At 40.9% G+C, this 15,054-nt stretch overlaps 1 protein-coding gene across 4 annotated transcripts in view; it reads left to right on the forward strand.

The window, feature by feature from the left end:
- Nucleotides 1-3,940: 3,940 nt before the first annotated feature.
- The window catches only part of LOC105006382 (plasma membrane calcium-transporting ATPase 1), a 33,101-nt gene continuing 21,987 nt past the window's right edge, over nt 3,941-15,054 (forward strand). For 2 of the 4 annotated variants that reach the window (XM_010864885.4, XM_034288459.1), the window contains exons 1-2: nt 3,941-4,260; nt 9,667-10,101. In XM_010864885.4, the coding sequence (XP_010863187.1) occupies nt 9,903-10,101 (199 nt within the window). In that variant the 5' untranslated portion in view covers nt 3,941-4,260; nt 9,667-9,902. Of the gene's footprint in view, nt 4,261-8,260; nt 8,512-9,236; nt 9,307-9,666; nt 10,102-15,054 lie in introns of those variants that run through there. The other 2 variants (XM_010864886.4, XM_034288458.1) reach the window with 2 other exon arrangements.

Consider the following 15,054-nt stretch of genomic DNA (forward strand, 5'->3'; position numbering starts at 1 on the left):
TTCGGAGTGATTAATCACACCCCTGGGGGAAATCTTTCTGACGGGTGGCATGGGTCTGTTCTTCTGGGTGAAGGGATGTTGGAGGTACAGTATGTATGGAAGAGGGTTGAAGAAGGCTACAGGAGGAAAACTGAGTCTGTGCTTTGCTTCATGGCCTACTTGGAGCATTTTAATTCAAGATAAGTTATTTATATTGCAACAAGTACCAGAATATAATGGAAAAGGAGAATGCAAGGAGAAGAATACCCTCTAATTCCTAGTTTCCGTCTACATACACCTCACACAGGATTTCTCCCCGTCCCTGCTCCTCTTCCCAGGCAGCCAGATGAAATCCCATCCAGAGATGGTTTTGATGGTCTTCATCAGTTGAGGAAAACCACCTTGATGATTGTTTTAGGATCCCTGGCCACTACAATTGAGGAACCTTGGAAGACTGAATTATGTCAGGGAGGTAAGACTTAATATGAGATGTGTTTAGGCTTTCAAAGGACACCACCACCAACTCTTTAAACAGTGTGCCAATGGAAATATTCACGGTTCGATAATGTTTTCACAGATTATAAACTAGTAAACAAATAACCACTCCAGTAAATTGAACGAATCACCTTTCACTGTGAATTATACTATTATAAAGGAAATATTAAATGATTCATAGGTAAATCCGCTAAAGGACGAAAATGTATACCTGTCCACTCGGACGATTCCAACTGGTCGTCTTTGGCCCAAGTACACCTGGTCGTGTTGCTGAAGACTCTGCCTGAAGACTTCTGTTGCACTGGTATTTTTATATAGCTTTGTGAAATAATTAACAGTTACTCTGGCTTCCCATTTTCTTGATGTGTAATTTGCGATTATGGCCTTGTCACAACATATCCTCAGCAGCTACGGGAGTTTTGCCTCTTCTGATGCACACCTCTCCAAGTCATTTGGTACTGGTTGCTCAACCAGAACATTTTCGACTAGCTCACACAAGCTGAAGGAGAACACATTTCCTGGCTATCAACCACAATTGAACTTGCAGAAGCAGACCAAACATGAGTCGAAAGAGAGGGAAGAGAGAAGGCAGCCCTGCCCAACGTCCGCCCTTCCATTATGGGGCATGCTGAGACAATTTGTGTTGCCCTCTGCCGGACCGCCGGGAAATATTATAGTCTTCACCTGGCATAGCAGGAAGAGGAAAGGGCATGTACACTATTTTGTTGTGTACAGTTTTTTTTTTTGTGCACTGATGTGTTTTCCAGGGCTAGTTTGTGAAAGATCATTTGGTCTTCAGCATGTCTTGTTTGTATAATTAAAGTTGCAATGTACCTTAAGGAAATGGAGAACACGTTCTAGGTGTTATTTTCTATAATGACCACACGAAGGCAGTATTACATTATATTTGCTGGGGGTTTTGAGTTGTGTGTTTTATTCTGGTATTGGGAAGTGCATTTAATTAGCAAAAACTACTGACTCAAAACTAGAAACAGTGAAACATTAGGGTGTAAACATTTCTTGTTTAATAATAAGTACACTAAGCCTATAGGACCTTTAAAAAAATCCTATTACGTTAATGTGTTGTATTGTGGACAGAGCTTCCCTTTGAAGGCCCTTCTTGCAGTTTTTCCTTTCAAAATATATCTAGACAGGATTTCTGTACTTACTTTGAGTGAAATGAATTGGCAAATCCTCTCTTAGATCGTAATATAGTGCATTTGTAGAATGGACCAAATTAGATTAAAATTGATGACCTAGGATAGACAAACTGTTTGGGCTGCTGCCTCCAGTTAACACACACCGATGGAGCATGGGGTAAATTCAGGACAAAAGCTTTTTCTGCTCACTCTGTCTTTCCCACTTCCCCCACTAAATAAAGCACAATAAAACACATTTGAGTGAAACTCAACCCATTCAGACCCAGATAAACTTTCATCGATTTGACCAATAATCCCTCACCTTTCATCCATGAATAATTGAACTCCAAATGTTGTGAGTTTGTACAGCAACAGTTGGAACATGTAATGTCAGAAATGGGATCCTGTCAACTGATGGAGCATTGGCTTTCACTGAAGGATTTTTGCATCTGAAAAGTTAATGAGGCGGCCTTTCACACCCTGCCCTCAGTAACTGGACTTGAAACCTTTCCCCGACCAGATCCTTTCATTAGCAGCCAGGTTGATGGGAAGGTGTGGATTCATTCCATGCCAGTTTCCACCATGCTGTGTTGCCTAGTGACGACCACGGGCTAATCTGTTCGCATATGTCCCTAAAAGCACTGATACTGTTTTCCTCTTAAATTATTAAGCTTACTCAGCGGCTTTAAGCCATTGAGAAGAAGCTTAGTGAGGTTATGGTGTGTGTGTGTGTGTGTGGGGGGGGGGGGGGGGGTGTAGTGCTTCCGGGGCAGACGAGCAGTCCATTCAGAGAGAAAAAAGAAAAGAAATGTAAATGTATTTTTGGGATGCATTTTAGTATTCATGGGGAAAACAAATCTCTTTAAGGTATTTTAATGCATTTTGAAATATATTTTAATGTGTAACATTTGTGAATGTATTCAAAACACATTCTTTTGTTTAACATTTCACATGTATTTTCAACATGCCCATTCCCAGGCAGCAATGGTAAATAAGAATTTGTTCTTAATGACCTGGTTACAGAAAAAAAACGAAAGAAAACATGGAGATTGTCACAGAATATGTCAATTTATTTTCATTTAACGAGACAGTGTAGACTTATAGTTACTAACAAGCCACACAGTCTGCAAGCCTCACCTTCGATACCCAGTTTGGTTAACTGTTAGGTATGGGAAGTGTGTTACAGTCAATGCCATTTCTCTTCCCTGTAATGTTTGCTTTTCCATACCCACACTTCGTGGACACAGACATACTTCATCCAAAACAAAAGACCACACTGACCACCAGTCCATGATTGTGCAGGTATTCAGCATGTTTGAAACTGAAACTCCATTTGACATTTCTAAACTGTAGAAATACAGTTGTCTAATGTCTATGAGATAAGCAACAAACATTCCACTCAGAAAACAAGGTTGAGATTGTAGGTAGCCTGATCGCTATGATTTTCGATGGCACATCCCTCTTTGTGGCGCTGGCCGAATGTCATGGTAGGGTGGTTGACAAACAGGTTCCCTGGCCGGGAGGGTATCATATCATTTGAAGAGATTGTATTAAAGAATGATGTCATCTTTCCTCTGCTGCCCTACATATCAGATCTGCACATTCTGCAGAGGCAACTGGGACTGAACTGCATTGTAATCCCTCTCTCTATCTGTCTCCCCCTCTTTCTCTCCTCTCTGTCCCTCTCCCCTTCTCTCCCTCTCCCCTCTCTCTTCTCTCTCTACTTGTGTGTGTGTGCCTCTAATCCCGCTGTCTAGCTGCAGTGTATATGTAGGTGTGTGTGTGTGCCTTTGTGTATAATCCTGCTGTGTCTGTGTGTATTTGTAATCTGGCTGTGTGTGCGTTGGGGGGGGGGCGGGGGGTGAGTAGGCGGTGTAGTTTAATCCCCTGAATTTGGGCATCTAGGCACGTGAGGGTGTGTGTGAGGGTGTGTGTGAGGGTGTGTGTGAGGGTGTGAGTGAGGGTGTGTGTGAGGGTGTGTGGGAGGGTGTGTGTGAGGGTGTGAGTGAGGGTGTGTGCATGAATGTGTGACGGATGCGGACCGCGTTCGAATGCATGTAGTGCGTGTGACGGCCTAAGTCCATCGTGAGGTGAAATGAGGACTCGATCGGTGAATTCCTGATTTGATCTCCTAATCGGGGGTCGGTGACACTCCGGGGTCGGAAACAGGGTGGGGGTCATGGTATCAACACGCCCCCCCCACCCCCCCCCCCCCCCCCCCCCCCCTCCCGCACATCGCTCCCTGGGGCCCTCGGGCTATAGCTGGGTGGAGCAGGGTGGGGTTGGGTGAGGGGACAGGTTTAGTGGTTTACTCCACAAGCGTTAGAGCCACAGTGCACGGCACAGGCAGAGGATGAGCCACAGCCACGCAGCAGCCCCTGGAGGGATAGGCTCGCCTATTTTTAGCTAATCCTGTTTCGGCGAGGTCGTGCTCTCTACCGTCCCTGAGACGGAGCAATCGGAGTTAAGCGCGGCTCGCGTGGTGTGTCGTCGCGCAAGAGGGGGGCTGGCAAGGGATGCATTCGCATGTTTGACCGTTGACGGACAGGCTGACCGGGGCTCTTCTGGGATGTTTCTGGCATGGCGGCTTCTCCTCACCTCGGCGCACGAGACCTGCCCCGCCGGAGACCCTCTCTGTGACTCACCTGTAAGTGACTCCACCTCGACTATATTCCGTCAAATCAATAGGCAATCGTTGGGTGGGTTTTTTTTGGGGGGGGGCTTTGTTGGAGCCCATTAGATTTGCAGTTCATTTTGTTAGGATTACTTTTTTTGGGAGGGGATTATGAAATGACTCACTGATTTCTTTGTTGGTGGAAATAAAATCAATTGCATGACCAGTTCCAAGCACTTCTTGGATTTAGAAAGGGAATTTAAAAGCCATACTTACGCATACTATATGTATTATTTGCTCTGTCACACACACACACACACCACACATTTCATTAAGATTTTCCCTGACTGAGAACAGGGTGATAGGTTAGTTCCACCATATTGAGATTAAGCATCTATGTGTCTGGTGCAAACATGACATGGCTTAAAATGTTGCCATATGGTGTATCTATGCAACAAGCTGTATACAAGTATTTGGGTGTCTAGTTGGGTATTTAACCATGTGTTCAGCACTAGTGCGTGTAAAATGCACTGGAAGCACATCATCTCAAGGCTAATCTTTTACACTCTGCCAAATCGTGCTGTCATGTATAGCCGAGTGGCATTGAAGCTCATGCCTGTTGGCTATCCTGTACAGTCAAAGCCAAAGTCAGGGCTAACTGTATGTAGCCATTGTCAAAGCCATCATTTTTTTTTTTGCTGGAACAGCACAGGCACAACATCTCTGTTGTGGACTAAGAAGATTTGACAGATTATTGTGCTTGGTGTCCCAGGCCTTGACATCATTAATAGTCTTCCGAGTGACAGATTAATGGGCTTCAGAATGACAAATGAACTCAGGGTTCTTTTACAGCAGGGGACGTCTGTGGGACATTTTACACTCAAAAGATTTTGGTTAATATTTCATTCACACCGAATTTAACATAAGACTGTAGTCACCATGAATTCCAGCAACAACATCAGAAAATCTAAAATCTGTTCCCTAGTATTCTCGTAAATAAAAAAACAGACATAATGTATTCAAAGTATGATTGTTTTTTAGAATATATTCTCTTTTTGGGTTTAGTTTTGGCGAGTTTGCTGTGTATAACAAATGTCTCATAAATGTCTTTCCGGTCACTAACCAACCACTCATCAGACAGGACAGGGTCTCTGTTTAGTTGCCAACCCTTGATTTGCAGCAACTCACCACTGGTCACAAGCTGTTTGAATCCATTTTGTTTACATGAAATACAACTTTGTTTATAATGTGATATGAATTATTGTGTGATATTATAATTAATATTAAAGTTAGGATTTATCTACATGGCAAATGTCTTCTTAAGGTCATAAAATGGAAAGCCCCCATCCAGAGTGGTCGTGTCTAGTAATTAGTGTAGTCACTAAAGCAGACTTAAGCACAGCATTTTCCAATAGATGTCATGATGATGCTTGTAGTTGTATTATTGATGACCTTTCTTAGTATTGAGTGAAAGCTGTCCAACTTTCACCTTTCCAGCATGAATCCATTGGCCTCTTCCGTCGTGTGGTGGTATTTCTGGCAGTCTTTGTTTGCGATAGAGACCTTTGCTTAGCCGTAATTGCACTCATCTAGCTGTTAGTGATCTCTATCAAACTGAGAGGACACACACAGACGCAGACACACACACTTTGAACCAAGAAGCAACACCCACCACCCAGCAACACAACACATGCACACGGCTGTGTGTTCACACAAACCGGGAGAAAACTCGGTGAATGCACGCCGCAACGCAACCATGAGGCAAACGCATGAACACGTGTCTGTAGACCACAGAGAAGTATGATGTACGTCTGTTTTTAGTTTGTGCTTACCCTTACCAGCTCTTTGAATGGTTTTAGTAACTGAGATTAGCCGGGACACCCAGCATAACAGCTGGATGAGAAAAACATGCACTTATCAGCATAGTGCATGGCTGGTTTGTTCTGTTGAAAGGCAACTAACATTCACACATGGCTGATGAGGCTGAATGCTCAGTGGGGCCTGTGTGTGTGTATTCTAAGAACGAGATCCTGTGGAGAGGGGGGGTTCAGCTGATATAAAGGCCCTGGCATTAAAGGGCTGAATGCTTCCAGAAAAATTATCTCGGGTCAATGCTCTGTATCCCGTGTGCCATTTGTATAGAACGATTCTATTTTATACTGTTGACTATGTTGCCCAGATTCAGTATACAGATTCAGTATAATAACACTTATCTATAAACGACTTTTCCCCTCAGGTTGAATGGTGACCCGAAGTTGACTGATTTCTTGATGTGCCCTGAAAGTGGTCCTTGATTTGGTGTCATTAAAATTGTAGTGTAACATCATCATGTGGAACAGAATCACGCTGGACTACATTGCCCACGCATTGTTTTAAAATGTGTGCACTAAATGTATGTCAATCTGAAGAAGATCATCATCTAAACTGAAAATGGGAAAAAACATGCCAAAACTTACATTGCCTGGATGAGTATTTAAAGGTGAATTTCACCATTGTTCACCTACGTAATGTATTTATTAGTAATGTTAACAATGATACTTTGTGTCATAAAAAATACCAGCATTCATAGTATAGATACTACCTCCCTCACATAACGACACATTCCCACAGGCATTGTTTTCAATAAGCAAAGCTTAAATCAATTGCTGTTTTAATTTTAGCCTACATGTAAAAACAATATATGCTATAAAGTTCAGATGGCTACCAATCTCAATAGTGAGCTTCTTAACTTAGTCAAAAGAAGCAATTAAACGTTTTGTTTGATTAGTTAATTCATTCTGCAATATGAATTGAATGCTTTTCACCAGCATATCATCAGGAAAAATAAGTTGGCGACAAATCTAGTATCTTCCAATATCGAGTTAGCACTGCCTCTCAAATATTTCATATTGCAGCCTACTTTGGTTCAAACATGTTAGGTTAAATTTCACAAGGTAAAATCACTTCTAAAAATAAATCTTTGTTGACAAGCCATTGTGTTTCGTAATGTAAAGTTAGTTTGCTAGCTTGCAGTAGCTAGACAACCAGAATAATGTTTTGGAACACCTTCATTTGGAGAAAGGACTATGCCAGATCAGCAGGTACCTATCCACCAGAGTTGTAGTCATTTAGAAAGTGAAAAAGCTTTATCAATATATCTGCTGACGAACATGAAGTGATCTGTATAACATAGATGTTTACAAAATGAAATGATCTTGCTCGTCGCTGATATGTTAAAGGGTGAAATGCCCCTTTAACATATCAGCTTTCCATTTGATATATTTATCTGATGCTCTGACCTGTCGTGACACAAAACCATTATTTGATGCAATGTAAAGCATGCACATCTAGTCTGACAAACACTGAACCTTAACTGCTTGTCACAGGCGATGTAGGATGTACATCATCAAAAAGGTTTACAAAATGTCCCCAGTGAAGTCTATGAAAGAGCCTTTCGTGTAGCTTATTTATATATTTTAATTTCTTCAATAGGTGCTCACCATTAGTGAATGCTAAAAGGCTAAATGTGGACCTCAATCTCAATCTATTTCAACCTAACTCTAATTTCTGAAATTATTCCGAAAGTATGTAGAGCTGCTAGTGTTCTATTAGTCCAAAAAGCCATAGAATGGCTGTCAAACAGTAGTGTCCACCTGGTAGTCCATAATATCGAGGCAGTCTTACATTACTCCTTGAGTAGCAATATCACTATACCTGGAATGGTTTCAGTCGTGGAAGGATGCAGTGCACATCATGGTACATTCTCTGGGGGGTGATTCAAACAAACAAATCAATTGGAATCCTCCTGTCCAAAGGTGTTCTTGAGTTGAGTTGACATTTGTCAGGTGCAACGCAGCACGGTCAAACTGAATGGACAGTGGTAGCGAAACTGTTAGTGACTTTGGGCTGGTTTTGTCTGAACTTCTCCACAGTGGGTCTCCCCTTCGCAGTGTTGAGTGTCTCTCTCTCAGGAACAGCAAGCACTGATGCCACAGATTGTCTAATTAGATTAAGGAAGAGGCTTTAATGAGATAATCATTGAGGGAGCCTTTTTCCTCTTATGGATGCATGCGTTGGTTGAGTGTATGTGTGCGCTGAAGGTCGAACTAACTTTTTTAAAGGGAGAAGCGCAATTTGGAAATAGCCCTGAGAAGGGTAATTATCTAGGTTTCTTGAAAGTGCTCATTGAGGCTCCTTTGTGGATTATGGGGGCGTTTGTGGAGGTTTGGGAAAGCCACTGCCTTCCCTAACCAAACCTGTGACGTTATTGCTATTGCCATGAGGATACAAAAAGGGGGATTTCAAGTAAGTAAAATGTATTTTTGGTAAATGCTCAAACTATAACCAAATGTATGGGGAAATGTCGACGTTAAATGCTGTACAGAAAAGTGTCATGTCCCTTTAATAATGCTCAAGCGGGTTTATCGTACCGGCGATGGTCCCTGGTTGGAAGTATTGTCATGATGAAATTCATCGATGGGTTAATACTTATTATTGCTCCATGTTGATGTACATTTGCAGGTCGTACCATCTGGTGTTTTCGTTAGGGCCTAATAACTCTGTCTCCATCACAAACGTTAACCCTAATCAGGAGATTGAACTGTGAATCGACTCCTGAAGGATGAATGCCTTCAGTCCAGGCTTCATGGTTTTCCTCGCAAGGCACACCCAATGTGCTTGTAATTAGTGACACCCGGTTTGTTTGCATTGGCCATACTGGGCTTATATGTTTCAGTAAGAACGAGCAGATTGGTCATTGTGCTTTGACCTTAGAACAAGTTCAAATTTGTTCCTGGGATTTTTCAAATCAAGTGCACTTTGCCCAAAGCTGATCATTCTAGGGCCAACATGTCAGTTTTACAGTACTGAACTCATTTGAGTCTTTCATGACTTAAATAGACTTGGCAGATAGTCCCCTCCCCGGGCCTCGGGTTAAAGCCGGCTGTCACTTTGTGAACCAGCCAGTGGGGTTGTTTTAGATGGGCTCGCTCCTAACAGAACTCGCACTTCATAACTCTCACAGTTGAGTCCAACGGATTGATTGAGAGGGGATGTCTGAAGCAATAACACTTAATCGTTTCCTCATCATTTCTGGAGCAGGTAAACTCGGATGATTTAACTGTATGCAGTTCACAGTATTGTCCCAGAATATACTGACCTATCAATCTGTTGGAGAAATAAGCCATACTGTTTTATTTAATTGCCAAATTGATCTCTGTAAAAAAATATAAAATATTTGTGTTTTCCACAAGGCAGATTCTAATTAAATCTTTTGCTAGATTTGTGTTTGCTACAATGGTATTGTGTACTTGTAGGCGGTTTTAATAACAGGATATTCAGTATAACTAAATTATGTTGGGTCTTATGTCGTTCTTTATTGTTGTGTTTTATTAGTAGACAGAATTTCAGCCATTTGCAGTATCCGTGTTTCTCATGTTTCTCAATCTCTCGTCCTTTCAGATGTAGCCTTGAGGACCACAGCCAACATCAGCCAAAATGAGAGAGTGGGCTTACAGGAATCATATGAAAATGGCTTTCTACTTATCCAAGTCCCGTTCTATGGAGTCAAGCGACTTATATCCCTGAGCAATACCAGCAGTTTATGGGAAATACCGGAGTTTGCCTGTGAGGATTTTACTTGCCTTTTTGGTAAAGCCTCCCTCCACCAACCTTGAGTGGTGCACTGCAGAGGAGACATGGCCACCAACTCGCTCCGTGGCTCAAAGCGCGGCCGACACTCGCAGGCCAATCACGATGTTGGAGATTTCAACTGCACGCTCAAGGAGCTGCGCTCCCTCATGGAACTCAGGGGAACCGAGGGAATAGCTCGAATCCAGGAATGTTACGGAAGTGTCCAAGGACTCTGTACAAGATTAAGAACATCACCTACCGACGGTAACTATGTTGCTGAGCGTCTTGCCTAATCTTTCTGTTCTTGTTTTCAGATTTGGTGCAAGACACAAATACAGCTAATGCTCATCGGGGTTTATCTCCAACACAGTGAATGCTAATTTGAGAATGGAAAAAGAATCCCTAAATGAAGTTGTTAAATTAAATTAAATTACCTTCTGCTTACCTTAAATACTAGGTTTAACGGTAACCTTCAGAATACACAAGCGATTCTTTATTGCATCTTAAGCTGAAAAGTCAAATTGTTCTATGTGCATTGGTTCTTTGGGAGTTGTCATCAGTAGCACATGCCACTCCAGTCTCAAGACATGTATGTGTGCCTTTCAGCACAGTGTCTTTGTGAACTGGCATGGGCTTTTAGTGGAAGGCTTTCCGCAGGGCCCGGCTGTCACCTCTCTACGCATGTGGACAACTCATACTTTTCACACAGTTACACTGCTGCAGGGGATAGATGTCAACATGTGTTTGTGTGGTTTGGATATGATTCATTAACAGATTTAACTTGTCATTTGTTTGTGTGGTTTGGATATGATTCATTTACAGATTTAACTTGTAGTTTGTGTGGTTTGGATATGATTCATTAACAGATTTAACTTGTAGTTTGTGTGGTTGGGATATGATTCATTAACAGAATTAACTTGTCATTTGTTTGTGTAGTTTGGATATGATTCATTAACAGAATTAACTTGTCTTGAAGATATCAACTTTTCAAGTGAGGAAAGACTGGACATCAAAATGCAGGTTGATCAACAATTTGCTAAGAAATCAAAGGTTTAGAATTGTTTGACACATTGTCTAGCAATCAAGTGTTTTTGTGGCCTACATATGTTATTATGCACGAACGAAAATATAAGAATGTGTTTTAAGCATTACAGCAATGACACAATAGTAGGAAATTATTTCGATATGCAATGATACACATTTACAGTAAAAATTTTATTGGCATAGTCATGGACAGCTAAGCATGAATATTTGATATACTGTATGAATAATGCTGGAGGACAACCAGTCTTCACCAGTCTTCTCCAAGCATTTTTCTTCATTTGTATCCCTACATGGAATGATTGATATTGTTTTATGTTGGTCATAAACTTTTCCCATTTTGATAATACCATGCGTGTGCTTATGCCATATTCTCCTACAATCTACACCTGGAAGGGTGTGCCCAGGGCAACAGTTCTCCAACAGGTTGACTGGGAAATAATGGTAGCTCGTGGTCCATTTCATCTTGAAAAACAGTACACAGTTGCATGTTACAGTTATAATGTCCAGAATATAATATTCTGCAAACTGTCATAAACAAATCTCACAAGTATCAGATGCCACGGAGGCTCTATTCTGTCTAATCAAAGCACGCTGACACTTTTGTTGAGACTTAAAAGTCATAACATAATATTTGGCATTTATTTTCCAGCATATTGTCTCTGGCAATGTGGTACGCACATTTGATCACTCACTTGCATATACTGATTCTGATTCTGGGTTGACAATTTGAATATCCCCTAACTTTTCCACAGTGGGTCAAAAACTACAAAGTAGCTACAAAGCTTACCTGGCAGAAGTATAGTATGAGTAAGTGCATCATTTGTGTCAGTTTCTTTTGGGTATGAAACAGTGGTGGTAGGCTACAGATTCATCCAAGGCTGTCGCATTCCTCATTCTGTAGCTAAGGCAAGAGTTGGTATTAACACAAAATACCACACACAACAACAAAAAAGTATCTTCTGATGTCTCTCAGAATATCAAATTTCAGTATTTTTTTCTATTCTGTATGAATAATTGCCCCAGTAATGTTTTGACCCTCATTACTCCAGTTACAACTGACAAAAACAACATAGTGCTATAATTCAACACTAACAACCTGGGGGAAACTTGCTGGGGGGGGGGGTGGGGGGACAAGATAATAATGTGTGTAACTGAATGCTGGAGAACAACAGAGTAGCTTGCAACATATTTTATTATTCAAAGTTATTTACATGACCAAAAAGGTTGGAGGCCTCTTCTCCAGGGCATAAACAGAGCACAGAAGCCAAATTGAGAGTAATGTTAACTTGGAGTTGGGCCTTTATTGTGCTTAATTACTTCGGTGACCTTTGTTGAAACTTTAGGGAATTTGAAACCAAAGTGGTTCTTATATGGCAAATACAATTCCAATAATGACTCACCAATGAGTCACTATTTAAGATTGAATTATAATAACATAGGAATACAGATCTGAATTAATGAGACACAGACATAAATGTTACACTATAACACGTGAATGACAACTTGGTATTATCATGTTACCCACATTTATTTTACTGTATATTTGGGCAGATTGAACCCAAACATAACAGCTCACCCCCAGACCCCAAACATTAGCAAAACAAGTCACAAGTTCATTGTGCATTATCATGTAAAAATAAAACAGTGACATTATTAACCAAAACACTGTTTGGTCCCTGTCAATGGCATTTTATTTGTCACAGTTGACATCCCACTCTTTCTGCAGACATCTTTGAATCTTAATTTGTAGTTTTTATCAATTATAATTTTTAGGAGATTTCAGCGTTAGTAAACTATATCTGACTATGAGAAAATTATTTTAACATGGAATTGTTTAGGTCAGAGAACTGTCACCCCAGTTCGCTGAACAGAACCTGATTGAAAATGTGGGGTGAACTGTAGAGAAAAGCTCAGAAGCAAGGGTCAAGGTCTCTGAAGGATTGGGAGAGGTTCTGTATGGATGAATAGTCTGTCAATATTTAGTATAGGTTCTAAGCATTGCGTTTGCCTTAGGAGTCTGTTACTGGTGATCTCATGATATCCAATGAGGTGTCAATGAAAGACAAAACGGTTTGGCGAGATGTGCATCAGGAGACACATATTTGACTCTCCTGACTCTTAGGAGTTTTGCCATAAGGCAAGGCCATAAACGTGAACCGTTCATCACCAAATTGGTAAGGGAGAAAAATGTGTCAACATTACTTAGAAAATCTATCAATCTGCAAAACAGAGTACATTTGACTTGCTATTTACAAACTATGTGAGTGTTCAGTCCGGTTTGAGTGTTCATGGTTCCTCTGGGGTTCCACGAGGACAGTGCTTTCCATAAAGTGTCGGATTCTGTCGTTTGACATTTGCCAGACATTATTTAATTATTCAGCATGGCCTTCTCATTCACACTCAATACATATATTTAGCATTTAGTCGTCATTCACCATTTCTGACCCACCTACAGAGATAGGATTGACATGCAGTATTGGAGCATTCAAATGTCACAAGCAGCTTGACAACATAGGAAAATCCATTCAACGGGCAAAGAAAGACAATCTTCTGCACTATAACTCAACAGTGGCAGGTGGGGGAAGATTGATTAACCTTCGGTAATCCTCCTCACCTTAAACCTCTGAGCATGGCAGTTGATTGCTCGGTTCAGAACTAATCTCTCATGCTTGTGTAACATTTTGAATCCTTTTTTCCCGTTTCTTACTATGGCAGCTTTGGCTGGTCAAATCAGGGTGGCTAGCAGTATTCAGTAAAATGGTTGGAATCCATGTATAAAGTGTCAAAAGAAGTAACATTGCATAGATGGATTTAGAGGGGCGTAGCGTACTAACCAAACTCAGGTCAGTGAAAGCCTAAGCTGCTCTACAACGGAGTCACACAAGCAGCAATTTGACCCCTACTGCAGTGATTATCATTGAGTCATCAGCTTTCAGGGGAACTAAAGATGATTCATGTCTCATGATATTAGAGCAGAAGTTGCAATGAAAGTTCAGATTCATTTACTTACTTTTGCTAGTCTCCTAGAACAAAATATTTCAAATATTATTGTCTTTGGCGTGTGCTGGCCATTGCTGTGTGGATCACATGATTAATTTAAACGACCTCTCACACATTGAACATTTATTGTCATTCTGTATTCCTCGATGGAAGAGTAGCCATGCTTGTCCTTTTCAACTGCTACATATGACAAGGTGTGATGGAAAAACTCCAGATGTTCAACGCTTTTTGGAAACAATGTATTTGTTCCACCTCATGGCTCTGACTTTGTGGGTACATTAAATAAGATGCACTGGGCAGAGTTGTAACTTAATTTCACCTTCACTTCATCATTGTGTACTGTAACCCACATCAGCACAATACATGATGGAACTACAAATCCCAGTAAGCAACATTTGTACAATAGTAATGGTGCTCCTAGTGGTAAACAACATTTGGAGAATACAGAATACACATAATCTACAGAGTAGATTAGATTAAACTTTATTGTCGTTGAACAAGGAAATGCAGTTAGAATCTAACCAGAAGTGCAAATAGAAGAGGACAGAAAATGTAAAAGTGAAACAGTTAAGTATAATGTACGTTACGAGTGCGATGTACCAGATGTAAGTGCAATGAAGGCAAATGTAAGTACAAATGGCAATTCTAAATGTGCAACGAAGACTAATTGAAGGTGCATGGTTGCATGTGCAAATGAAATGCAGGGATAGCAGCAATGAGGTTCCCGAGGTAGATGTGTACATGCAACAACTGAAAACATCTTTATCAGACTTTGCAAAGCAGTGTCAGAGTCCAGTAGTACAAAGAGAGTAGTGCAACAAGGCCCCTAAGCGGTGGGTAAGGTTAGCGTTGGATCACACATGCTACATACATTCACTGTATATACAAATGGCTGGTGAACATAAAAAATAATATAAGACGACGATATTTATAATATACTGATGAGAAGTATAATATACATCAATTTATAGTTGATGTAAACATTTACAGTATTATTTAAGTATGTCTGGATGCAAGATTTATCTTAAGTTTCAGGGGAGTGTAGTGCAGCTGTTTAGTTGACAGTTTTGGGAGCATAGAGTATTATTGGTCTCATTGGGACAGCATAAGGAACAAAAACAGTTGGGTGGTGGTAGGACATTTATTGGACCATGGGGTGACTGGGGTGAGAGG

Source organism: Esox lucius, chromosome 19, assembly GCF_011004845.1.
Source record: "Esox lucius isolate fEsoLuc1 chromosome 19, fEsoLuc1.pri, whole genome shotgun sequence".
In the NCBI taxonomy this organism is placed as follows: Eukaryota; Metazoa; Chordata; class Actinopteri; order Esociformes; family Esocidae; genus Esox; species Esox lucius.